This window comes from Balaenoptera ricei, chromosome 14, assembly GCF_028023285.1.
Source record: "Balaenoptera ricei isolate mBalRic1 chromosome 14, mBalRic1.hap2, whole genome shotgun sequence".
Classification (NCBI taxonomy): Eukaryota; Metazoa; Chordata; class Mammalia; order Artiodactyla; family Balaenopteridae; genus Balaenoptera; species Balaenoptera ricei.
This window is the reverse complement of record NC_082652.1, coordinates 86,926-109,687: the sequence shown is the minus strand read 5'-3', so window position 1 is coordinate 109,687 and position 22,762 is coordinate 86,926. Positions and strand designations below refer to the sequence as shown.

Below are 22,762 nucleotides of genomic sequence, written 5' to 3'. Positions count from 1 at the left end.
ATATACCAGTGGGCAGTGAAATAAGAAAGACTGTTTCTTCCCACATGGCCCTTTTAATCAGGCATTAAAATCTATTTCAGGAAGCCCCAGCAGACTTACCATGTTGAGCAGGCTAGATTCTTATCACATATCCCTGTGTAAAGAAGACTCTGGTGAGGGAAACGGGGCTATCACGGTTGGCTCAGCTATATCATGCTTCACTCTCGGCAGGGGTATGGAGGTGGGTCCCCATTTTCCCAACTGCAGCACATGGCCTTACAAGTGGAGGTAGGAAATAAAATCAGGTTTCTGCCAGCCACGAAAAGGGCAGCAGAACGGCTTGGTAGGCAGCACTGTTCACCTCCATCTACCTCTTTGGTTAGCCATCATCCAGTCACACCCTTCTTTCCATCCATTCATCTTCAAAAATATTCTATCACCCCTCTTGTTATTCTTCTAGTATATTAATGCAAGTCTAGGATCTTTGCTTCTAATCAGACGTGGTGGTTCTTCATGGTCTGGTGATCTATAATTAAAGATAAGTTATCCACGTACAACCAGCCAGACAGGTAGAGTGGTAGAGAGAAGTATAGGGTGGGTACAACAGGAATGTCGTTCTGGGAGTGCAGCAGCAGTGGCACCACAGAGAAGCATTGGAACCCGGGCTGGGCAGGCTGTGCTGGGGCTTCCTGCCGTGGCGTGGTGAGCCTGGGTTCTGCTGTCTTAGCATGATTTCCTCTTCCATTGTTTTCTGTGGCTAAACTCAAGATGGGCCACAGCCAGTAATCATGTTTAATACAGTCTTGAATCATGTTTAAATAATCTTTAATCTTGTGAATTCCTGTCTTCTACTCACTGGCTCTGGTATTCTGTCCTTATTTCTTGAATTCTTTGTGCTCTCCCTTGAGATACCAGCAATGATCTAATTTCCCGCAATTATTGTTGTAAAGAAAATGCTCAACAGCAAATACATTAGATTTCCTGGGAAATCAAATGAAGGAAGCCAGAGATGTGGGAACCAAGGGAAAATAAGCAGGAGTGTGGTGGCAGCAACAGAAAAATTGGAAGGGTGAAGTACAGAAATTGACAGATTCAGTATCCATGAACTTTCAGAGTCTACAGGGACAACACTGACAGCCAAACATGAGCAAATATGATTTGAGGGCAAAGGTTAATTACTCACTGGCCTGTTGTCTTCTTGATGGAAACACTTCTGACTTTAAGACCATGTATTGGGTTGGCCAAAAGGTTCATTCGGTTTTTTCCGTAAGATGGCTCTAGTAGCGCTTAGTTGTCTTTAACTTCATTCGAAACAGTTTTGTTAGATTGTATTGTGACAGTTGTCATATCAGTGTGCACTAAAAAAAAATTATCAAAATTGGTGAATATTTGTGTAGCCATTTTAATATTGAAGATGGAAGAAAGCAACATTTTTGGCCTATTATACTGTATTATTTCAAGAAAGGTAAAAACGCAACTGAAATGCAGAAAAGGATTTGGGCAGTATATGGAGAAAGGGCTGTGACTGATCTAACATGTCAAAAGTGGTTTGCGAAGTTTCATGCTGAAGATTTCTCTCTGGACGATGCTCCACGGTCAGGTAGACCAGTTGAAGTTGATAGCAATCGAATTGAGACATTAATTGAGGACAATTAACGTTATATCACAAGGGAGACAGCCGACATATGCAAAATCCAAATCCAAATCAAGTGTTGAAAATCATTTGCACCAGCTTGGTTATGTTAATTGCTTAGATGTTTGGGTTCCATATAAGTTAAGGGAAAAAAACCTTCTTGACCATATTTCCAAATGCGATTCTCTACTTAAACGTAATGAAAACGTTCCGTTTTTAAAACGAATTGTGACGGGCAAATGAAAAGTGGATACTGTACAATAATGTGGAACGGAAGAGATCGTGGAGCAAGCGAAATGAACCACTACCAACCACACCAATGGCTGGTCTTCATCCAAAGAAGGTAATGTTGTGTATATGGTGGGATTGGAAGGGAGTCCTCTATTATTAGCTTCTTCTGGAAAACCAAATGGTTACTTCCAACAAGTACTGCTCCCAATTAGACCAACTCTAAGCAGCACTCGAGAATAAACATCCAGAATTACTCAACGGAAAACACATAATCTTCCATCAGGATAATGCAAGACCACATGTTTTTTTGATGACCAGGCAAAAACCATTACAGCTTGGCTGGGAAGTTCTGATTCATCTGCCATATTCACGAGACAATGCACCTTTGGATTTCCATTTATTTCGGTCTTTACAAAATTCTCTTAATGGAAAAAATTTTAATTCCCTGGAAGATGGTAAAAGGTGCCTGGAACAGTTCTTTGCTCAAAAAGATAAAAAGTTTTGGGAAGATGGAATTATGAAGTTGCCTGAAAAATGGCAGAAGGTGGTGGAACAAAATGGTGAGTATGTTGTTCAGTAAAGTTCTTGGTGAAAATGAAAAATGTATCTTTTATGTTTACTTAAAAACCGAAGGAACTTTTTGGCCAACCCAGTAATAGCCAGTAATACTCCCTCCAGAGCCACTGTAATAGTTAAACATGCTCATGTTCATTTCTCACTGCATGGGGGTGGGTACTATCCCAGTTGGGAACTGATGTTTGGGAAAATATAATTTGGAGGTTGTGTACAAAATAAATAAGAGGGTTCAGATTTAGGATGTAGGGAAACCTGAAGTGAGGTATTAAGATCCTGTGATGTTGCTGTCTTCAAACCTGACCTGCTTCTGTGTTCTCTTAATACTCTTTTCTGTCCATTGCCTTGGTCAGCATATTACTTTGGGACATCTAGGTCAACTCTACCCATTCTCTCTTCTGTTCAACCTCTAAATATTTGTTATTATGACTGAGGACTTATTCCTGTGTCTAGTTCCCTATCTACTTTGTATTTTTGGAATTTGGTTGGGGGGTGGGAGTTGGGTTGGGTTTATGTTTAAACAGCATTCTGGCCACCCTGCCCCGTCTGTTTTTCATTCCCCTCAGAGAAAAACAATTGTATCTCTTTAGCTCTTTCTTATGGTATTTACCTCCATGTTTTCTAAATAACCAGCTTATTCTCTTGCACCTTGATTTTCTCCTAATTGCTAGTGTGAAGGGTAAAGATTTAATTCTCTTTCATCCTCCTCTCCTCATACTCCCCATGATATACACACTGTCTCTTCCCATACCTCCATCATCCTAATCAAGCTGTTTCATACTTAGATCAGTCTTCAGTTTTTATATCTTTACGACCATGTAATTTCTGTTCACAGGTAAATCATGCAATTGTACAATGGTTAGTTTTCGTTCATAAATCATTTTTTTCTCTTGAGTTGTTTTACTTCCCTGCCCAGTTTTCGGTGTTATCATTAATGTATTTATAATTAATTTAACCCCAGACTCTTCTTCACATGTCTAAATATTCTTTTGGTACATTCAGCTAAATTAGTGATTCTGTCAATTTCATCTTCCTGGTGACATCACTCCCATGTCGTTTGACTTGCTCCAGTGTAACCTGATTTTTCTCAAGACCTGGTTGTACAGTTTTTAACCTGGAATCTCCTTTCAGATTTTCTTTTCTATTTTTTTGTGTCATCTTTTTTCTTGGTTTGTTTGCATAGTAGCTTCCCGTGAAAGGAACACCTTTCATAGTCGCTTCCTGTGAAAGGGTGCATTTGATATAAAATTTGAGACCTGTGCCTCTGAAAATGTTTATACTTTACTCCTGAATGCTCTGTTTTTTCTCTCCTAGTGATGCTAATGAGAAGTCAGATCCATTCTAAATTTTGACCCATTATATGAAACTTTTTTGGTTTCTCTGGAAGCTTTATTAGCTGCTGCTTGTCAGTGTTCTGAAACATCTCGATGATGTTTCTTGTGAGTTTATTTTCATCTATTTGGGTATTCAGTGGAACTTTATTCCCAAGAGGACTGTAAACCAATCTGCAGTGGTTCTGCTTTCTCCTGAGCTCAGCACAGTGTTTGGCGCATAATAGATATTTAATGATTATTTGTCGAATGAGGCTAATGCTCAGAGATCCTTTCCCACCTCTTTATATATATATTTTAAAATAAATAAATAAATAAATTTATTTATTTTTGGCGGCATTGCATCTTTGTTGCTGCACGCAGGCTTTCTCTAGTTGTGGCGAGCGGGGGCTACTGTTCCTTATGGTGCGTGGGCTTCTCATTGCAGTAGCTTCTCTTTTTGCGGAGCATGGGCTCTAGGTGCACGGGCTTCAGTAGTTAGTTGTGGCACATGGGCTTCAGTAGTTGTGGCTCACAGGCTCTAGAGCGCAGGCTCAGTAGTTGTGGCACATGGGCTTAGTTGCTTTGCAGCATGTGGGATCTTCTTGGACCAGGGCTCGAACCCATGTCCCCTGCATTGGCAGGTGGATTCTTATCCACTGTGCTACCAGGGAAGACCCCACGTCTTCATATTTTGCTCATTTTTCTTTGTGCTTTCTGAAGAAGGCATTTTGCAAAATTTTGAAACTCAAGACTACCTTTATTTATTGTCAGTTCCCTTTGCCTATTTTCATGTTTTGATTTGCTTTGTTTTCCCCAGTGCCCAGGAGTTTGGGTACATTTACACTTGAGATTTTATTTATATTCAGAACTGATATCTGAAACTAAGGAAAACCTCATGATATGGCATTTTTAAGGCAAATTTTATGCTGTACTAGAATCATTTTACTATTTATAACATGAGTATTTTCATTTCTAGACGAAGTCTGGGAAATTGATGGTCGTATGGAATGGCATAAGGAAAATCAAGGCAAGCTAAGAAGTATGTCAAAAGGCTATCAGTGTACTGCATTTGGAAAACTATGTCTTCTTAGTACAGATTATGTTTCTTCAAAACAAAAACTTCATAAATGTGTCACAAATGGAAAGAGTTTGAAATATAATACAGATTTCGGTAATAATTATGCCAGAAAGAATCCTAATGGGTTTCACGCACATAGGGAATCGTCCTTCCATTCTAAACATGAGCAAGCTGTTATTGGGATAAAATACTGTGAAAGTAATGAATCTGGAAAAACTGCCAACAGAAAGTCACAGCTCATATGCCAACAAATACATATGGGAGGAAAACCCTTTGAATGCAGTTACTGTGGGAGGGTCTTCAGCAGCAAGTCATACCTTGTGGTGCATCAGCGAACTCATGCAAAAGAAAAACCCTACAAATGTAATGGATGTGGGAAAGACTTCAGCAGCAAGTCCTACCTCATTGTTCATCAGAGAACTCACACAGGAGAGAAACTGCATGAATGCAGTGTTTGTCAGAAAACTTTCAGTTTCAATTCACAACTTGTTATACATAAGAGAATTCACACACGGGAGAATCCCTATGAATGCTGTGAATGTGGGAAAGTCTTCAGTAGGAAAGACCAGCTTGTTTCACACCAGAGAATTCATTCAGGACAGAAACCCTATGGGTGTCATGACTGTGGGAAAGCTTTTGGTTTGAAATCACAACTCATTATACATCAAAGAATTCATACAGGGGAGAAACCCTATGAATGCAGTGATTGTCGGAAAGCCTTTAATACAAAGTCTAACCTCATGGTACATCAGAGAACCCACACGGGGGAGAAACCCTATGGTTGTAGTGAATGTGGGAAAGCCTTTACTTTCAAGTCACAGCTCATTGTACATCAGGGAGCACACACTGGGGTAAAACCCTATGGGTGTAATCAGTGTGGAAAAGCCTTCAGTTTGAAGTCACAACTCATTGTACATCAGAGAAGTCACACAGGAGTGAAACCCTATGGATGCATTGAATGTGGGAAAGCTTTTAGGAGCAAGTCCTACCTCATCATACATATGAGGACTCACACAGGAGAGAAACCACATGAATGCAGTGAATGCGGGAAATCCTTCAGTTTCAATTCACAACTTATTGTACATCAGAGAATTCACACAGGGGAGAATCCCTATGAATGCAGTGAATGTGGGAAAGCCTTCAGTCGGAAATACCAGCTCATTTCACATCAGAGAACTCATGCAGGGGAGAAGCCCTATGAATGCAGTGACTGTGGGAAAACTTTTGGTTTGAAGTCACAGCTCGTGATACATCAGAGAACTCATACAGGAGAGAAACCCTTTGAATGCAGTGAATGTCAGAAAGCTTTTAATACAAAGTCGAATCTTATTGTACATCAGAGAACCCACACAGGAGAGAAACCCTATGGTTGTAGTGACTGTGGGAAATCCTTTACTTTCAAGTCACAGCTTATTGTACATCAGGGAGCACACACTGGGGTGAAACCCTATGGGTGTAATCAGTGTGGAAAAGCCTTCAGTTTGAAGTCACAGCTCATTGTACATCAGAGAAGTCACACAGGATTGAAACCCTATGGATGCATTGAATGTGGGAAAGCTTTTAGGAGCAAGTCCTACCTCATTATACATATGAGGACTCACACAGGAGAGAAACCACATGAATGCAGTGAATGCGGGAAATCCTTCAGTTTCAATTCACAACTTATTGTACATCAGAGAATTCACACAGGGGAGAATCCCTATGAATGCAGTGAATGTGGGAAAGCCTTTAATAGAAAAGATCAGCTCATCTCACATCAGCGAACTCATGCTGGGGAAAAACCTTATGGGTGCAGTGAGTGTGGGAAAGCCTTTAGTAGCAAATCATACCTCATTATACACATGAGAACTCATTCTGGAGAGAAACCATATGAATGCCACAAATGCGGGAAAGCCTTCATTTGGAAGTCGCTACTCATTGTACACGAGCGCACTCATGCAGGGGAAAACCCTTATAAATGCAGTCAATGTGAGAAGTCCTTCAGTGGAAAATTACGGCTCATTGTACATCAGAGAATGCACACAAGAGAGAAGCCCTATGAATGCAATGAGTGTGAAAAAGCCTTCATTAGGAAGTCTCAGCTCATTGTACATCAGAGGACTCATTCAGGGGAGAAACCCTATGGATGCAGTGAATGTGGAAAAACCTTCTCTCAGAAATCAATTCTCAGTGCACATCAGAGGACTCATACAGGAGAGAAACCCTGTAAGTGCAGTGAATGTGGGAAGGCCTTTTGTTGGAAGTCACAGCTCATTATGCATCAGAGAACTCACGCAGATGAGAACCATGTTGGTGAAGTAAATGTAAGAAACTTTCTCTCAAAAGTCAATTCACAGGAATTCCCAGAATTGTACAAGAGAGAAACTCTGTAAATGGAATCATCTCATTGTACACCATGTATATGTGGCATGTGGAGGGGCATCCACAGAACACTTTTTTATACACACAAAAAATATCAGTACATGTGCACAAGGGACTCTATGAATTCAGTGAACCCTATGAAAGTTCTTAGCAGAAAGTCTTGTAGGTTTGTGCAGGTGAGGAACATTATGAATGAAATGAATGTCAGAAAGTCATTTTTTAATATGCTAACATCCACAAAGAGGAAATTCCATAATGCAAATGAATATAGAATATAGTCCTTTGAAATTCATAATTTATTAAGAATTAGGATTTTAATGAAAGAAAACATAAATGAATGAATTGCAGGTATCATAAGCTCATACCTTGGAGAAACCATGCTATAAGTTAGGGAAATTTGTCATCTAGGAATGACAAACTTCTAGTAAAAAAAAAAAAAAAAAAAAAATATTTGAATGAATGAAGATCTATGAATATTTCAGATGGGGTAAAGCCTCAGCAGGAAGGTTTATTTACTATTATTTTGATTCATTTGGAAAAAAATAATTTCCTTTACAAATTAAGGGAAATTATGTTCCAAATGGTCCAAACTTTTAGGAAACGATTGGAGAAAGTATTCAACTATCAATGATAGGCATGTTCATAGTAGAACATAAAGATTTTTTAACCTGTGTAAATAAATGTAATAATCAGGATAACAATAAGGATTACATCATAAGACCTGCAGGGATGTTTAGCTGTTATCTTCCTTTCTATACTATAAAATATGTTTTTTGTAGTTTTGCATATTCTTGTGAATGCCACATTTGATAGATAAATTAGCTAGATAACGATACCATTTTCCAGGGGTTTCTACTCTGCATAGCAACATTCTTATTTAAAAATACAACTTCTTACTAGAACAATATGGCATTAAAAATGCATTTCAATACTTTAAACCTTTTTTATTATTTTGTACCCTTTGTAAATGGTACTGAAAGCTACCTCTTTAGTTATATAATCAATATAGTGCACGTTTCATGTGATTGTGTATCTGCAATCTGTTCTGCCCTCTCTGGTTAGAACACCTTGATTTCCTTTAAGAGAATTCACAGTGTATGCAGTCATGATGGGATCATCATTCAAGGTGCCCTGCCAGGAGTTGGCTGAGATAGTCCAGAATATAAATTTTTAATGGACTCCTTAGTACAGAAAATCAAACTTAGCTTTTGTTCTCAGGTAGCATCTTACTGTTAGTATTAATTAGTTCCTTCTATATAGATTACCCAGAATAGATTTAGGTGTTGTCCCTTTTTAATCCTAGTTCACTTCTCTGTTAATTTGAACTATCTTGTATCCTCTCAGTACATTTAAGTGATACCTTTAAGTGATGCTGCTGAAGTGTGTATGTATAGCTATAGATTCAGGATGGTGAAAAGTCATTCTACCAGTTGCTTACTTACAACGTCAGTTTTTTTCACAGCCTCACCAATTACCTTATGTGAATGAGCATTAATCTGAAAATTAGGTTAGGCCATCTTGGAGGAATATGAGGCTTCAAAACTGCAAATATTTCTGAAACACCCACTACTTTGTGCTCTTTACTTCAGTGGGGAATCCCATCTCTTACCCAAAGAAACTGCATCTTCCTTGAAGGACGTAGTCAATGATTTCTGAATCCCAAGTCCTTATGTGTTCAGCTCATTATTATTATCCAATGTCAAGAGACCTGGGGTGAAGAATGATGATTTACAGAAGGGAAGAGAAGGCTTGCATAAGGAAAGAATTTCAGATATCTGCTTCAGTCTATCCCCTAAACCTGGAAAATATCATAAATATGTATTTTGTCATTGATGTTTCAAGGAAGATACATACACAAAATAAAGAATAAACATATATTCTGTTTACCACTATCCAGGGTCAATTAGATTTTAAAGGTGCTGTATTGTGTGACGCAAATCCACATTCAGCCTCTCCCAGTAGAAGCCAGAGATGTCAACATAATGTTGAAGGCATAAATCAAATACTGTGTGAAAGGATAATGCTGGATTGGGTCTGATTTTAAATGAAATGGAAAATTTTCCAGATAAATGAAACAACAAAAATCAATAGATCAGCAACCAGTAAACAAAATAGGAAAGTTAAAATTGAATTTCTGGCTTGAAAATCTACCCAGTTCCTCTAACTCTGCCCCAGCCCCAGAAAAGAAAGAGGTTCCAGAGACTTTCAGTAATAGTTGATAATTTTCAGGAAAGTTAAAGGAAAGATAATTCTAACATTTTACAATATTTCACAGGAAGTAGACATTTTGGGGGAAAATGACAAAGTCATTTGTGAACATAGATTTAAAAATCCTAAATGGAATTATAGCAAAAATGCATCTAGTAATGTAGAGTTTTTATTTTTTTAAGTCATGACATTATTAAGTGTAGCAGACTGTTAGTAGTGAACCCAGTATTTCTTCATTACCAACAGTATCACTGTATTTTTCATAATGGTGATGTGCCCGGCTAAAAAGCTGCATTTCTCCATTCTGTTTGTAGCTAAATGTGATCATGCTGCTAATTCTGAGTAATGAAATGGACATAGAAGTTACCGAGAGGGATAATGGGAAGGTTTTTCAAAAGGAAAACAAGTGGGGAAAGCCCCCTAGTGTGCTTTCATCTTTTCTTTTTAATATGCAACACGCTGGATGTCCGGAGACTCAGCAGCCATCTTAGAATCTGAATTCCTCCTGAGGGTGGAAGCTGTCTGCTGGAGTGCAGTAGAGAGATAAGATTGATGTATGGCTCTCTGGTAATGATGGAGCTGCTGTGCCAGCCCTAGACTACCAAGTCTGGGTATATTTTTACACAAAAGAGAGATGGACTGTCTTGTTCACGGCATCTTTTCCTTTTGGGAGGAGAGTTGGTTCTGTTATGTGCACCTGAATCTGATCCTAATTAAAACACATTAGGGTGTTTGGAAGATTTAATATTAGAAAATCTTTTTGTAAAATTAACCACACTACCAGAAAAAAGCCATATGAGTATCTCAGTATGTGTAGATAAATCATTTGATGGGCTATAATACCCATAGATGATTTTAAAATGTTATTAGAGATAGAAATTAACTTCTTTAACTTTGCAAGGAGTATGTTCCAAAAACTGACAAATGTCATATTTAATGATAAAACATTAGATGTATACCTTTAAGAAAAAGAATGCTCATCAATTTTATTGAGCAATATAATGGCAGTTCTAGCCAATATGTGAGAACAGAATGTTGTAAGGAATTGGGGTTTGGGGCAGAAACAAAAATCCTATTGTTTGCACATGTGATTGTCTATTTAGAAAAACCAAAATAAACTACAGGCAAATATTTAAACTACAGGCTGTAAGGCAAGGAGTTGTTTTGCACAGCTCTGAGAGCTGGCAGCTTGGCTGTGAGCACAAGCAAATCTCTACAATGTCTCCATGCTCAGATTCCAGGCCCTGCTGAGGGAAACATTCTGATTTGCCCTCAAAATATCTGAAGGCAGTTTTGCACTAACTCAACCAAAAGCTTCAACAAAGCTCAGTCAGCTGAAATACAGATCAGATTGATTCAGCTCCACCTTATCTCCCAGCCTAAGAGCTGACATTAGAAAATATGTACCCTTTTCTGGAAGTAAATATATATTCAAAGAGCAAAGAAAATTATCAGGAATATATAGGTACCTTATATAATGAAAAGCATCATTTTACCAAAAAGACAATCCTAAATGTGCATGTACTTAACAAGAAAGCTTCAAAATCATGCAAAAACAGAGCTGAAATGAGAAATATACTCTACCATTTTAGTTGGACACTTCAACAGTTATTTCTCAGTAACATAACTTGGAGACCAAAAATCAGCAAGGCTATAGAAGCACTGAATAATGCCATCAATAAACTAGACCTGGTAGACATGTCTAGAATATCCAACAGCACAGTATGTATTCTTTTCAATTACCTGTGAAACATTCATCAATACAGGTCATGTCCTAAGTCATTAATCTTAACATTTTTTAAATAATTGAAACCATTAAAAATTTCTTCCATCTGTAGTGCAGTTTAACAAGAAACCAATTGCAACAAGAACAGAAAAATCTCCAAACACTTGGAAATTGAGCAGCACAATTCTAAGTAATTCATGGCTCCAAGAAATTTCAAGAAAAATATGGGAAATATTTTGAATTATTATATACAACATGTACAAATTAAAATACAACATCGAATTTTTTGAGATGCAGAAAAAGTGTGTAGAGGGAAATTAATGGCACTAAATGCTTACATTAGAAAAGAATAAGGGTCTCACATCAATAATCTAAAGTCCTACCTTAAGGAACTAGGAAAAGAAGAGTAAAGCCCAGTGTAAATAGGAATGAAATAGTAAGGATAAGACCAGAAACCAGTGAAACAAAAACAGTGGAAGGGGTAAGCAACACAAAACGCAAATTTGACAACTTTGATGGACTAAATTCTTGAAAGACACAAACCACCAAAACAATGTGAAATGGGTAACCTGAATAGTGCTACATGTATTAAAGATATTAAATTCATAGTTAAAATTCTCCCAACAAAGAAAAATCCAGGCTCAGATCATTTCACTGGTGATTTCTATCAAACATTTAAGAAAGAAGTAATAGCCATTCTATACTAACTCTTCCAGAAAATAGATGACAAATACTTCTTAACCGATTTTATGAAATCAGTGTCACACTGATTAAAAGAAAAAACTACAAATTTTTAAAAAACTACAAATGTTCTTCATGAACATAGACGTAAAAAGCCTCAATATTAGTTAATTAAATCCAGTAATATACAAAAGGGTAATACATGAAGGCAAATTTGAGTTTATCTTGGGTATACAAAGCTGAGGCTGATTCAATATTCAAAATCCAATCACTAATTCATACCTGACCAACTAAAAAATAAAAATCATGTGGTCACATCAACAGGTGTAGTAAAAGCATTTGTTCAAATTCCACAGCACTCATGATAAAAAACCTCAGAAAACTGGGAATAGGAAGTAGCTTCCTCAAACTAATAAAGCACATCTGAAAAATGTCTACAGCAGGGGTCCCCAACCCCCAGGGGGCACCATAGTACTGGTACTGGTCTGCAGCATGTTAGGAACTGGGCCACACAAGAGGTGAGCAGCAGGCGAGTGAGCGTAGCTTCATCTGCTGCTCCCCATCACTCCCCATCAATCACATTACCTCCTGAACCATCCCCCGGCCCCCTGGTCCATGGAAAAATTGTCATCCGTGAAACTGGTCCCTGGTGCCAAAAAGGTTGGGGACCGCTGGTCTACAATTAATGTCATAATGGTGAAAGAGTGAATAGCTTCCCTTAAGATTGAGAACAAGTCAATTATATCCACTCTCACCACTCTTTCAGCATTGTACTGGAAGACTTAGCTGACTGCATAAGGTAAGAAAAAGAAATTAAAAAGATACAGATTGGAAAGGAAGAACGACAACTATTCAGAGACAGCATGACTGCCTTCACTCAAACACCATTTAAAACTTTACACACACACTAAAAAAGCCAACATAACAAGTCAATTTAGCAAGACAGCAAAATGTAAAATCAATATTCAAAAATCAGTTCTATTTTTACATACTTGCAATATACAATGGAAAATTAGGGTTAAAATGCACAGCTATTTATGATAGCACCAAAAACCATGGAATAGTTAAATGTGAGTGACATGAAATGTATGCTGAGAACAACAATGAAGAAGGGAATAATAATGACCTGGACAATGGGAGGAGATGCCCTGTTAATGGATTGGAAGATTCAATGTCGTTAAAGTGTCAGTGTTCTCCACACGGATTTTTAGACTCAATCCCATTCCAATAAAATGCCCAGGAAGATTTTCTGTGAAAACTGACAAACTGATTCTAAAATTTATGTGGAATAGCAAAGGAACTAGAATACTCAAAATTTTGAATAGGAAAAACAAAGTTGCAAGACATATACTCTTTGATTTCCAGGCCTGTCATTAAGCTACAGCAGCTATGACTGTGGTATTGTGAAAGGACAGACATATAGATTAGTGAAACAGAAGAGAGTCCTGAATAAAACTACACACTACATAGTGAACTGATTTTTGTCAAAATTACAAAATCAATTCGTTGGAAAGAGAATAGTCTTTACAAAGAAAATGGTGCTGAAACACTTGCACATCTGTTTGAGAAAAATATGTGTCTTGGTCTATACTTACACCATATACAAAAATTAATTTTTTGAGGAATATACTAGAGGTTGAGCTTCCAGCTAAAGGGCTGATGGTGAGCATTTAATATATTTAATTTTACATCTAAGACTAAAATGAGGGTTGAGCAAAGATGGAAGAATACTTTATAAAGATATTTTCTGGTAAAGTAAGAATATGAAGTGAGCATAAGAAGAGGAAAGAGAGGGTTGGGGGAAGTAAGATACTGCCATTGATATTAGGAGGAAAGCAAAGGATACCACTTTAACTGTTAGGCTGATAATAAAAGATGGAGAAAAGTGGGATTCAGGGCACTATAAGAAGATATAAAAGTAACAACTGGAACAATATGAAGCCTAAATTACAAAAGAAATTATTTGAAAGAACAAAGAACCACACAGAAGAAAAAATAAATATAAATAGGTTGCACTGAAATAATGGAGGGGGCTGGAGAAAAACCATTTATGGCAGGAGAATTCCAACTGATAAATGTAGAAGAAATGATGAAATTAGAAAATTGTCATTAGGCAGCCACTATAGTAAAGATTGTTTCAGGCAGGAATTAATGAATACTGAAACTTGTAAGCAAGAATATTATGAGGAACAAATATTAGTCTCAAAGTATTTTCCTCTCAGATACTTCTTAATTACAAAAATAGTAATGTTAGATTGAGAAATTTCAGAAATTAGGAAATATTTTTACATAAATGATGGTAAAATACAATGGTAAAAAGTGAAGGAAAATGTATAGCTTTAATGTATTAAGAAAAAGGTTGAAAACCAATTATCTAGCCTTCTATTTCAGGAAGCCACAAAAGAAAAGCAAATTAAACTCAGAGAAAGTAGCAGGAAGGCAATAATGAAGAGCAGAAATTGATTAAATAGGAACCAAATGTACAAAAGAGAAATTGCCACTGAAAGTTGATTCTTTGATTAATAAAATTCACTTCTGATCAAGAAAAAGCAAGACAGGGAAGCAGCCGCATAGCACAGGGAGATCAGCTTGGTGCTTTGTGACCACCTAGAGGGGTGGGATAGGGAGGGTGGGAGGGAGATGCAAGAGGGAGATATGGGGATATATGTATATGTATAGCTGATGCACTTTGATATAGAGCAGAAACTAACACACCATTGTAAAGCAATTTTACTCCAATAAAGATGTTAAAATACTGGGAAAAAAAAGAAAAAGAAAAAGCAAGAAAGAGGAAAAAAGTACATTGCCAGTATCCAATATGAAATGGGATATCACAACAGATTTTACATGAAAGTAAATAGAGTAAATGTAAAAGAAGGTTATGCAATAGGCAAACACATTTGACAGTTTAGATAGTAAGGACAAATTCCTTAGAAATCACAACTTAAATTGGATATAAGAAGAAGTAAAAAACAAATCAGTCCTAAATCTATTGAAGAAATTGAATCCAAAATTAAAAACCTTTCCACAAAGAAAGCTTGAAGTCTAGATGCCTTCCCTAGTGAATTCTTCTGAAATTTAAAGAAGAAATAATTCCAATTCTATAAAATTTTCCAGGGAACAGAAAAAGTGAGAGAATGCGTCCCAATACTTTTTTTGAGACCTGCATAACTTTGGTGCCAAAATTCAACAAACACACTAGAAAAAAATGAAAATGTGGACATTTATTTCTCATGAACAGAGATGCAAAAATCCTAAACAATGAATTAACAGATGGAATCTAGTGATATATAAAAATTATATCATGATCAAGTATGGTTTATTGTATCCATGCAAGGATGGTTTATTGTTAAAAAAAACAAACAAACCCCAAAAATGGGATTTCCCTGGTGGTCCAGTGGTTAAGACTCCATGCTTCCAGTGCAGGGGGCACGGGTTTGATCCCTGTTCGGGGAACTAAGATCCCACATGCCGCGTGGTACAGCCAAAATAAACAAACAAACAACCCACACACACTGAGATCCATCACAGTTACAGAATAAGGGAGAAAAACCAACCCGAGACGCAGAAAAAAAGTAAGTGATGAAATTAAACAGGTATTTATAGCAAAAGCTCTTAAATCTAGTAATAGAGAGGAACTTCCTTAATCTGATAAAGCATATTTACAAAAGAAATCTATCACAGACACTTCATGTTGCAAACACATCATTTCATTTCAGGTGAAATACTTAATGCTCTCTCCTTGCATATAAGAATAGAAAAAATTACAACTATTACCTCTTTAATTCAACATTGGAAAGAAAGAAAGAAAACTTAGCCATTCCTATACAGTATGTTTATGTACTTAGAAAACCAAAAAAACCCTGAAGATAAACTGTTAGAATTACGTGAATTTAGCAGAGTGGCTAGGTAGAATGTCAGTATACAAAAGTCAACTGTATTTCTGTATATTATAAAACAAGTAGATAATTGAACTAAAAGTACCATGACAATAGTATCAAAAATATTAAATGATTAGAAATAAGTCTAAAGAAAGGTGTGAAAAGCCTCTGTACAGAAAACTGCAAAATATTGCTTGAAATTTCATAAACGAGATCTATTTTGTATTTGTGGATTGGGAGACTCAATATTGTTCTCAAACATTTCCCAGGGACTTCCCAGTGCAGTGGTTGAGAATCTGCCTGCCAATGCAGGGGACACGGGTTCGAGCCCTGGTCTGGGGAGATCCCACATGCTGCGGAGCAACTAAGCCCGTGCACCACAACTACTGAGCCTGCGCTCTAGAGCCCGCAAGCCACAACTACTGAGCACGTGTGCCACAACTACTGAAGCCCACGTGCCTAGAACCCATGCTCCACAAGAGAACCACCACAATGAGAAACCCGCAGAGCACAACGAAGAGTAGCCCACACTCACTGCAACTAGAGAAAGCCCGTGCACAACAACGAAGAACCAAGGCAGCCAAAACTAACTAAATTTATATAAAAAAAAATTTCCCAAATTGATCTATAAATTCAGTGCCATCTCAAAGTCTTAGTAGATGCATTTTTGTCAAAATTAACCAGCTGATTCTGAAATTCCTGTGAAGATGCAAAGCGTGAAGCATAGCAAAGACAAAGAGGAGGAAAACTGAAGGATACACACTGAATATCGACATATCCCATGATTAAAATAGTATGGTTTTGTGTAAAGTTGGACAAACAGACCAATGGAACAACAGATCAGAGAGCCCAGAAGCAGACCCACACATGTACCATCATCTGATTTAAGACAAAAAGTGCCACTGTAGTGCAATAGTGAAGACTCTTCAATAAATCAGGTAAATTGGATGTCCTATTGAGGGGGGGGGGAGTTGACACACCCATACCTCGTACCATAAGTTAAAATTATTTCCAGATTAATTGTACACCTGAATGTAAAGGGGAAAAAAATAGACCTTCTAGAAGGTTACATGGGGGAAATTTTGTAGCATTTGAGAAGGCAGATCAAGTGCAAAAACAGGCAAAGCTAACATTTGGTGACTTAAGTCCAGGGTGGTCACCGTTGGGGGGTAGTGACTGGAAACCAGCACGAGAGAGCCTTGAAGCGTGCTGGAAATGGTGAGGACACAGTATCTGCACGTATGGAAAAATCAGAGGTAAACCCTGAAGATCTGTGCACTTTATGTAACTTACAAGGATAGAAAATCAAAATCATCAAGAACTTTCACAATGTGCTTTCATTTTCTTGGACTTGTATGTCTGTGCAAGTTTTCACATGTAATATTATGTTAATTTAAAATGCTTTTGGTTAAATATCTATTTAGGCTTTTTTCAACGACAAAAATAGATAGATTGATTTTTTCCTGCTCTGCACAGAGTAGGCAATCAACAGGTCCTGAGAGGATGGATTCCTCAAACGCAGGGACACTCACTCATCTGTGATGTCAGTGTCCAGCCTGGGCCTGGAGTGTAACAAGCACGGTTACTGAGTAACGAGAATGTAGTGCGCAGCGAGGCTTCCCTCCTTCTCTCCCACCCTCCGAGTCAGTGTGCTGCTGGGTGACGTGAAAACCAACACTTGGGGACCAGATGGGAGTGGGCTAACCTCAAACCCACCCCCTACCAGTTCTGTGAGTACACCAGTGACTTAACCTCTCTGATGGGCATCTTGTCACATGGGAATGGTGGCAAAATACGCACCTCACAGAGTCCCGTATGCTCAGTAAATAGACCTTGGGCTCTGAGTCCCTGTCCCCACCCTGCACCTGACCTACCACCAGAGGGAAAGGAGGTTTGTAGCAGGTGAAGAGGGCCTTGTTTGGGCACAGCACCACTGCCCAGCCACCTTTGACCCTGAAGCAGAAGGAAAAATCGGTAATACTCATCTCATCTTTAAAAACATTTTAGGGCTTCCCTGGTGCCACAGTGGTTGAGAATCTGCCTGCTAATGCAGGGGACATGGGTTCGAGCCCTGGTCTGGGAAGATCCCACATGCCGTGGAGCAACTGGGCCCGTGAGCCACAACTGCTGAGCCTGCACGTCTGGAGCCTGTGCCCCACAACGGGAGGGGCCGCGATAGTGAGAGGCCCGCGCACCGCGATGAAGAGTGGCCCCCGCACCACGATGAAGAGTGGCCCCCACTTGCCGCAACTAGAGAAAGCCCTCGCACGAAACGAAGACCCAACAAAGCTAAAAATAAATAAATAAATAAATAGAGTAGCTATTAATTTAAAAAAATTTTTTTTAAAAATATTTTCTCTAGCAAAAAAAAAGAAAAAAAAGAAGCATTCCTAGTGCCTCTGGGTCAGTATGTTGGGAGGGTTTTCCTGTTCCCTACCCCACCTGCACCTGCCATCTTCCAAGAAAGGAAGGACAGCTGAGTCACTCTTTCAAGCTCTTGTTTACGTTCCCTCTGTCCTTCTCAGCATTCTACCCAGGACGTCAAACATCCCCTCTCTTTTTCTGTCAGGCATTGGTTTCCCAAGGGTGTTCCCTAGACGGCCTGCTCCCCGTAGTTCTGTGAACCCAACGAACGGCCCAAAGGACTGGTCTCCAATGGCTACAAGCACCCCAATATACAGACAGATTAGACAAATCTGACAAATCTGCCAGGGGGTACTTACCCTGGGGCTTCGAGAAGGCTTCATGGGGCAGTGCAGGTGGGCGAGGAACTCCCTCAGGGGGACCTCTGGGAATGAAGGTAATTCCCTGGAGGGAAGAGGGGTTCAGGGTGAAGTAGAGGTTCTTAGGAGGCTGTATCTAGATGGGCTTGCAGCTTTCCGTGGATCAGGGATTTTAAAAAATGTGTTCAGCTACTCACTATGGGGGAAAGTACATGAATGGCCAGGACATTTCTGAAAAGGAGAAGTCCTAAGGCGGAAGTTCCCTTACCAGATTTTGAATGTGTTAAAAGTGAACAACACCGGTAAGAAACAAAATGGTAAAGAAGATAGCGCGTGTAGAGTACTGACTCATTTAAGATCTCAAACCAAAGAGGAAAGAGGGCCTGTTATTATTACAAATCATAAACTTTACCAAGAGGAGAGAAGGTACAGGATCAGTACCTTGTCCAAAGTCACACAGCTATTAAGCAATTGAACTGGGAGTCCGCCCCAGGTAGCCTGGGTCCAGAAGAGAATAGAAAATAAGGAAATAGCAGGTAAGTATGCCTTAGGTTGCGTTATGTGGTAATGATTGCATTTCAGACTAGTGAGCATGGAAGAGAGAGGCAGCCTCTATTTACAGTGGGTGTTGGATAATTACCTTTTGGCCTACCTTTTGTTGGAAGATCAGACTTCTATTAAAAATGAAGCTTACGAAGAGTTTGCCCTGATTTAGAATACTTGAAATTATTATGTGCTTCAGTTAAGAATGTATGCTTTTGAGTCTGACAGTTAAAGGAGGCCACTTACTGGTTGGAAGTGTTTTAAATGCACTGGGACCTATTTCCTTTTTAGTAACAAGGGAACATAACTCGCTCAGAGGGGGCTTGGGAGGCTCAAATAAGACAATGTTTGTAAACAATAACTTCTCACCTGGCAGCCAAAAAAAGTAACTGATTTTATAACAATGAATTAGAATCATAAAATTTGTTGAACTACATTTAAATTTAATAACGTAGGTACCTGGACATTTTGGTTTCCATTGAGGTTTTAACTTCACTGATGCTTCGCGGGTGGAGCGCAACCAGGAATATCCTCACTGAGCACCAGCCGGTCCTGGAGAAAGGGCCTGTGATCGCATTCCCACGACAGGAGGGTTTCCTGCAGCAAATCTCCAATTTCCTCTCTGTTCACCCACGTCCGCCTTAGTATATTTGGACGGTGGGGATTGCTTCCCCCAACCCTGCTGTCTATGTTTTTTCTCTCACTTCTTGAAAAGAACCTTAAAACGAGAAAAACAGAAGATTATCTTTTTATAAAAATTAGAAAACATGGATAAGCAAAAGGAGAAAATTTAAAAGCCAAATAAAAGTAATAAAACAATAATTTTGTCACCCGGTGGCAACCAGGGTTTAACAATGTGGCATACATCATTTTGTGACTGTACTTTTCAAATGGACTCGTCTCACTCACACTGCTTTGTAACAGCGATTTTTATTGTACAATGTATCACTAGTCGGGTCAGGAAGCATTCTTTCTCCGCGCCAACTACTAATTACCCTCCAGGAGCCCATCCTGTTTGTGAAGTGTGATGTGTTTAGCAATAGTCCACCAGGCGCTTGGGTCGTCTCCAGATTTTCAAGTGAACAAACGCTGAAATGTTTCTCTTTCTGCCGAAGTCTTTTGCGTAAGTTTAGGCATGAGCTTTGATGTCAGAGAATTTTTGCCCTGACCACCCTTTAAAAAGCAACTCGAAACCCTCCTGGTCTCCTCTCTTAGAGCGCCTTCCAGCTCGCTGTGTGTGCAACATCTCCCCAAACTAAACTGCACAGGGGAGAGGCCAGACCGTGTCCGAGCCAGGACGGCGGCACTTCAGAGGCTTCCCCTGCGTGGCTGACCAGGGTCACCGAGAACTCGGGCCCCCAGGCCCCCACCGTCGCGAAGGCCTCTCCGCTGCGCGCAGCTGCGCCCCAGGGTCACGCGGGGGTGGGATCGCCGGGGGCCTCCGGCTGGGGGTGCGGAGGCACGGGAGGGGCGGGGATGTCTGCCCCCCCGGGCTGCAACCCCAGCCGGGCTTTGTCTCCGCAGAGCTCCAGGGCGGTGGCGTGGGGTTAATCCAGGGTCACAGCTTCCTCCTGCTGCAGAGGCGGGGGTCGTGGCGCCCTCTCCTCCACCCCAGCCCAGCACCCCCAGGACCCGGGCTCCGCTCCTTCTGGGACCTGAAGACGCGCAGAAGCAGGCTGGGTGGCGCCTCCGACGCCCCCCCTCGCCCCCCAACCTGTCGGCTCCCGTGCAGCCCCCCGAATGCCACGGACCCCCGAGAACCTCTCGGCTCCCCGAGAACCACCGGAACGCCCCAAACCCAGGCTGGCGGACCCGCAGGCCCCGCGGACTTACGGGGCGCAGGGCACGGGCGGGGGTCGTCGGGCGGGGCCCTCGCAGGGATTGGCGGAGGCCTCGATACACTGTAGCGACCGCGCCTTCCCGCCGCCTCCCCGGACGTGCGGGCGGAGCACGTGCGCGCCGAGCGTGGAAGCGGCCCCGGGCGCCTGGCGCGGGTAGTTGGGGGCGTGCGGATGAAGGTGAGTGAACGATGGGGGCGTCCGGGCGACGGTGACTGAGTCCGGCGGCGCGGCGGACCGCCGGGGAGGCTTCTCGGGCCCCGCGGGGAGAAGGGCGCCGGGAGAGGTCCGGCGGCGCAGGGCCACGGCCAGACGGAGGTGTCCGGGCAGGACGCAGGGCAGAGCCGCCTGCCCCCCGCCCCCTCTGTGCCCGCCGGGCCGGGTCCCCTCAGTGTTCGGGGTGCCCCCCGAGCCCACTTCCTTCCCGAACTCCAGGACCCTCTCCATGAGCTCGGCCCTTAGCTTCCTTCCCGCCCTTCCTGGAGCCGGGTGGGGCGGGCTGTCGGCGCTGGGGGACACCCGGGTCCCTCGAAGGGTGCGGGGTCGCGGGCCTCCTGCCAGTCGCGACGGGAAGAAACGTGGGGCCCCGAGGCAGGAGCTCGTGACAAGGCGCTGAGGCCCGGAAGCGGCGGCGAGAGCGCGTCCCCTGGCGGGCGCCCTGGAGGCCCTGTCGGGAGGAAAGAGCTGGAAGCAGGCCAGATCCTCTGCCGGGAGCGCGGCACTTCTCTGCAGGTTCCCTCAACCCGTGCGGACAGCGGTTTGGCAGCATCGACTAAAAACGCGTCCTTTACGCTCGCTTCCAGGAGCCTGTTCCACAGAAGTGAGGTAGTTGTGAACACAGGTCTGCACGTGCTGTTTGAAAAAGCGATCGCCAGCTGCGTCAGCGGCCGCGGCTGGGAAGCTGCCGCTGCACGTTACACGTTACGCTGCGCCTCGCACGGGTGCTTTGCAGGACCCGGCGCAGACCGGGAGTCATGCCTGCGGCGCGGGCCCGATTGAGTATCGCCACAAGCAAACTCTCTCTGCTGTTAAAACTTGGTGTCTGTTTGCATAGTTAGACGGTAATTTTTTAGAACAATGCAAAGTCTTCGGTCCAGCTTGCCGTGGCTCACCTGTTTGCGTCGGGGTGGGAGGGCGGCAGAGCGGGCTTTTGGGGTGCAACGGGCCACACGGAAGCCAGCCTGGCCGGGCCCCCGCCCTCGGGCCTTTGCAGGTTACCTCAGCTCTCAGCCTGTGCCCTCACCGGGCAGAGCGGGAAGCTTGGTGCCTGTCCCACCCGCCGCCTGCTGCGCACGGAGGGGCGTCGCTCCGGGACTTTGCTTCGCACGTGTGAGATCCCCGAGCCAGTAAACCACGTAGGTCTCTGCAGTGGTCGCTGACTCCAGGCTTGCTCTTTGGTATTGAGGCTGGGCAGGCCCAGGGCTTGCAGGCCTTCAGAGTGCAGCCCAGCGGTTTGTTTACAAAGCCTTTGCTTTTCCATCTCCGTGTGAATTGCCTTCCTCCCCTTTGAGGTCGCGAATCACCCTCCCCCACAGGCTCTCTGGTCTTTAGCCGAGGATGGTATTTAGGGTGAGGGCCTGGGCCTGGGCCACCGCTGCAGGAGATCAGGAGAGATGTGTTTGCGCATCATGTGTTGTGTCAGGTGTGGTTCCAGCGTGTAGGCCCGGCTGTAGACGGCACAGGTGTACACCTTGCTTCACGGTGTGCGTGGACAGGGGCGTCTCCAGCGAGGTTGTGTCGCAGCGTGCCCGGTGACAGCTGTGGCCCTGGCAGGGTTTACCTTTGTTGCGCCGTGGCCTGTGGGACTGCGGGTTCGAGCTGTGTGGAGGTGTTCTCCCAGCCTGGCTGTGCACACCTGCGTGTCCCGGTGTGGATGCGGGCGTGCGGCTGGAGTGAGAGAGCTGCCGGAAAGACTTCTCACAGAAGTTACATCTCTGGGCTTGGCCCCTGAGTGGATACGCGTGTGCTGGGCCAGGTAGCAGCTGCTGGCGAAG

The 22,762-nt window shown here is 42.0% G+C and overlaps 1 protein-coding gene across 4 annotated transcripts in view; it reads left to right on the top strand.

Annotated features, from left to right (window-relative positions):
- ZNF10 (zinc finger protein 10) overlaps positions 1 to 9,054 on the top strand; it is a 104,648-nt gene extending 95,594 nt beyond the window's left edge. For all 4 annotated transcript variants that reach the window (XM_059894881.1, XM_059894874.1, XM_059894873.1 and 1 more), the window contains one exon: positions 4,706 to 9,054. In XM_059894881.1, coding sequence (XP_059750864.1) covers positions 4,706 to 7,179 — 2,474 coding nt within the window. In that variant the 3' untranslated portion in view covers positions 7,180 to 9,054. The remainder of the gene's footprint in view (positions 1 to 4,705) is intronic.
- The last annotated feature ends 13,708 nt before the right edge of the window (positions 9,055 to 22,762 follow it).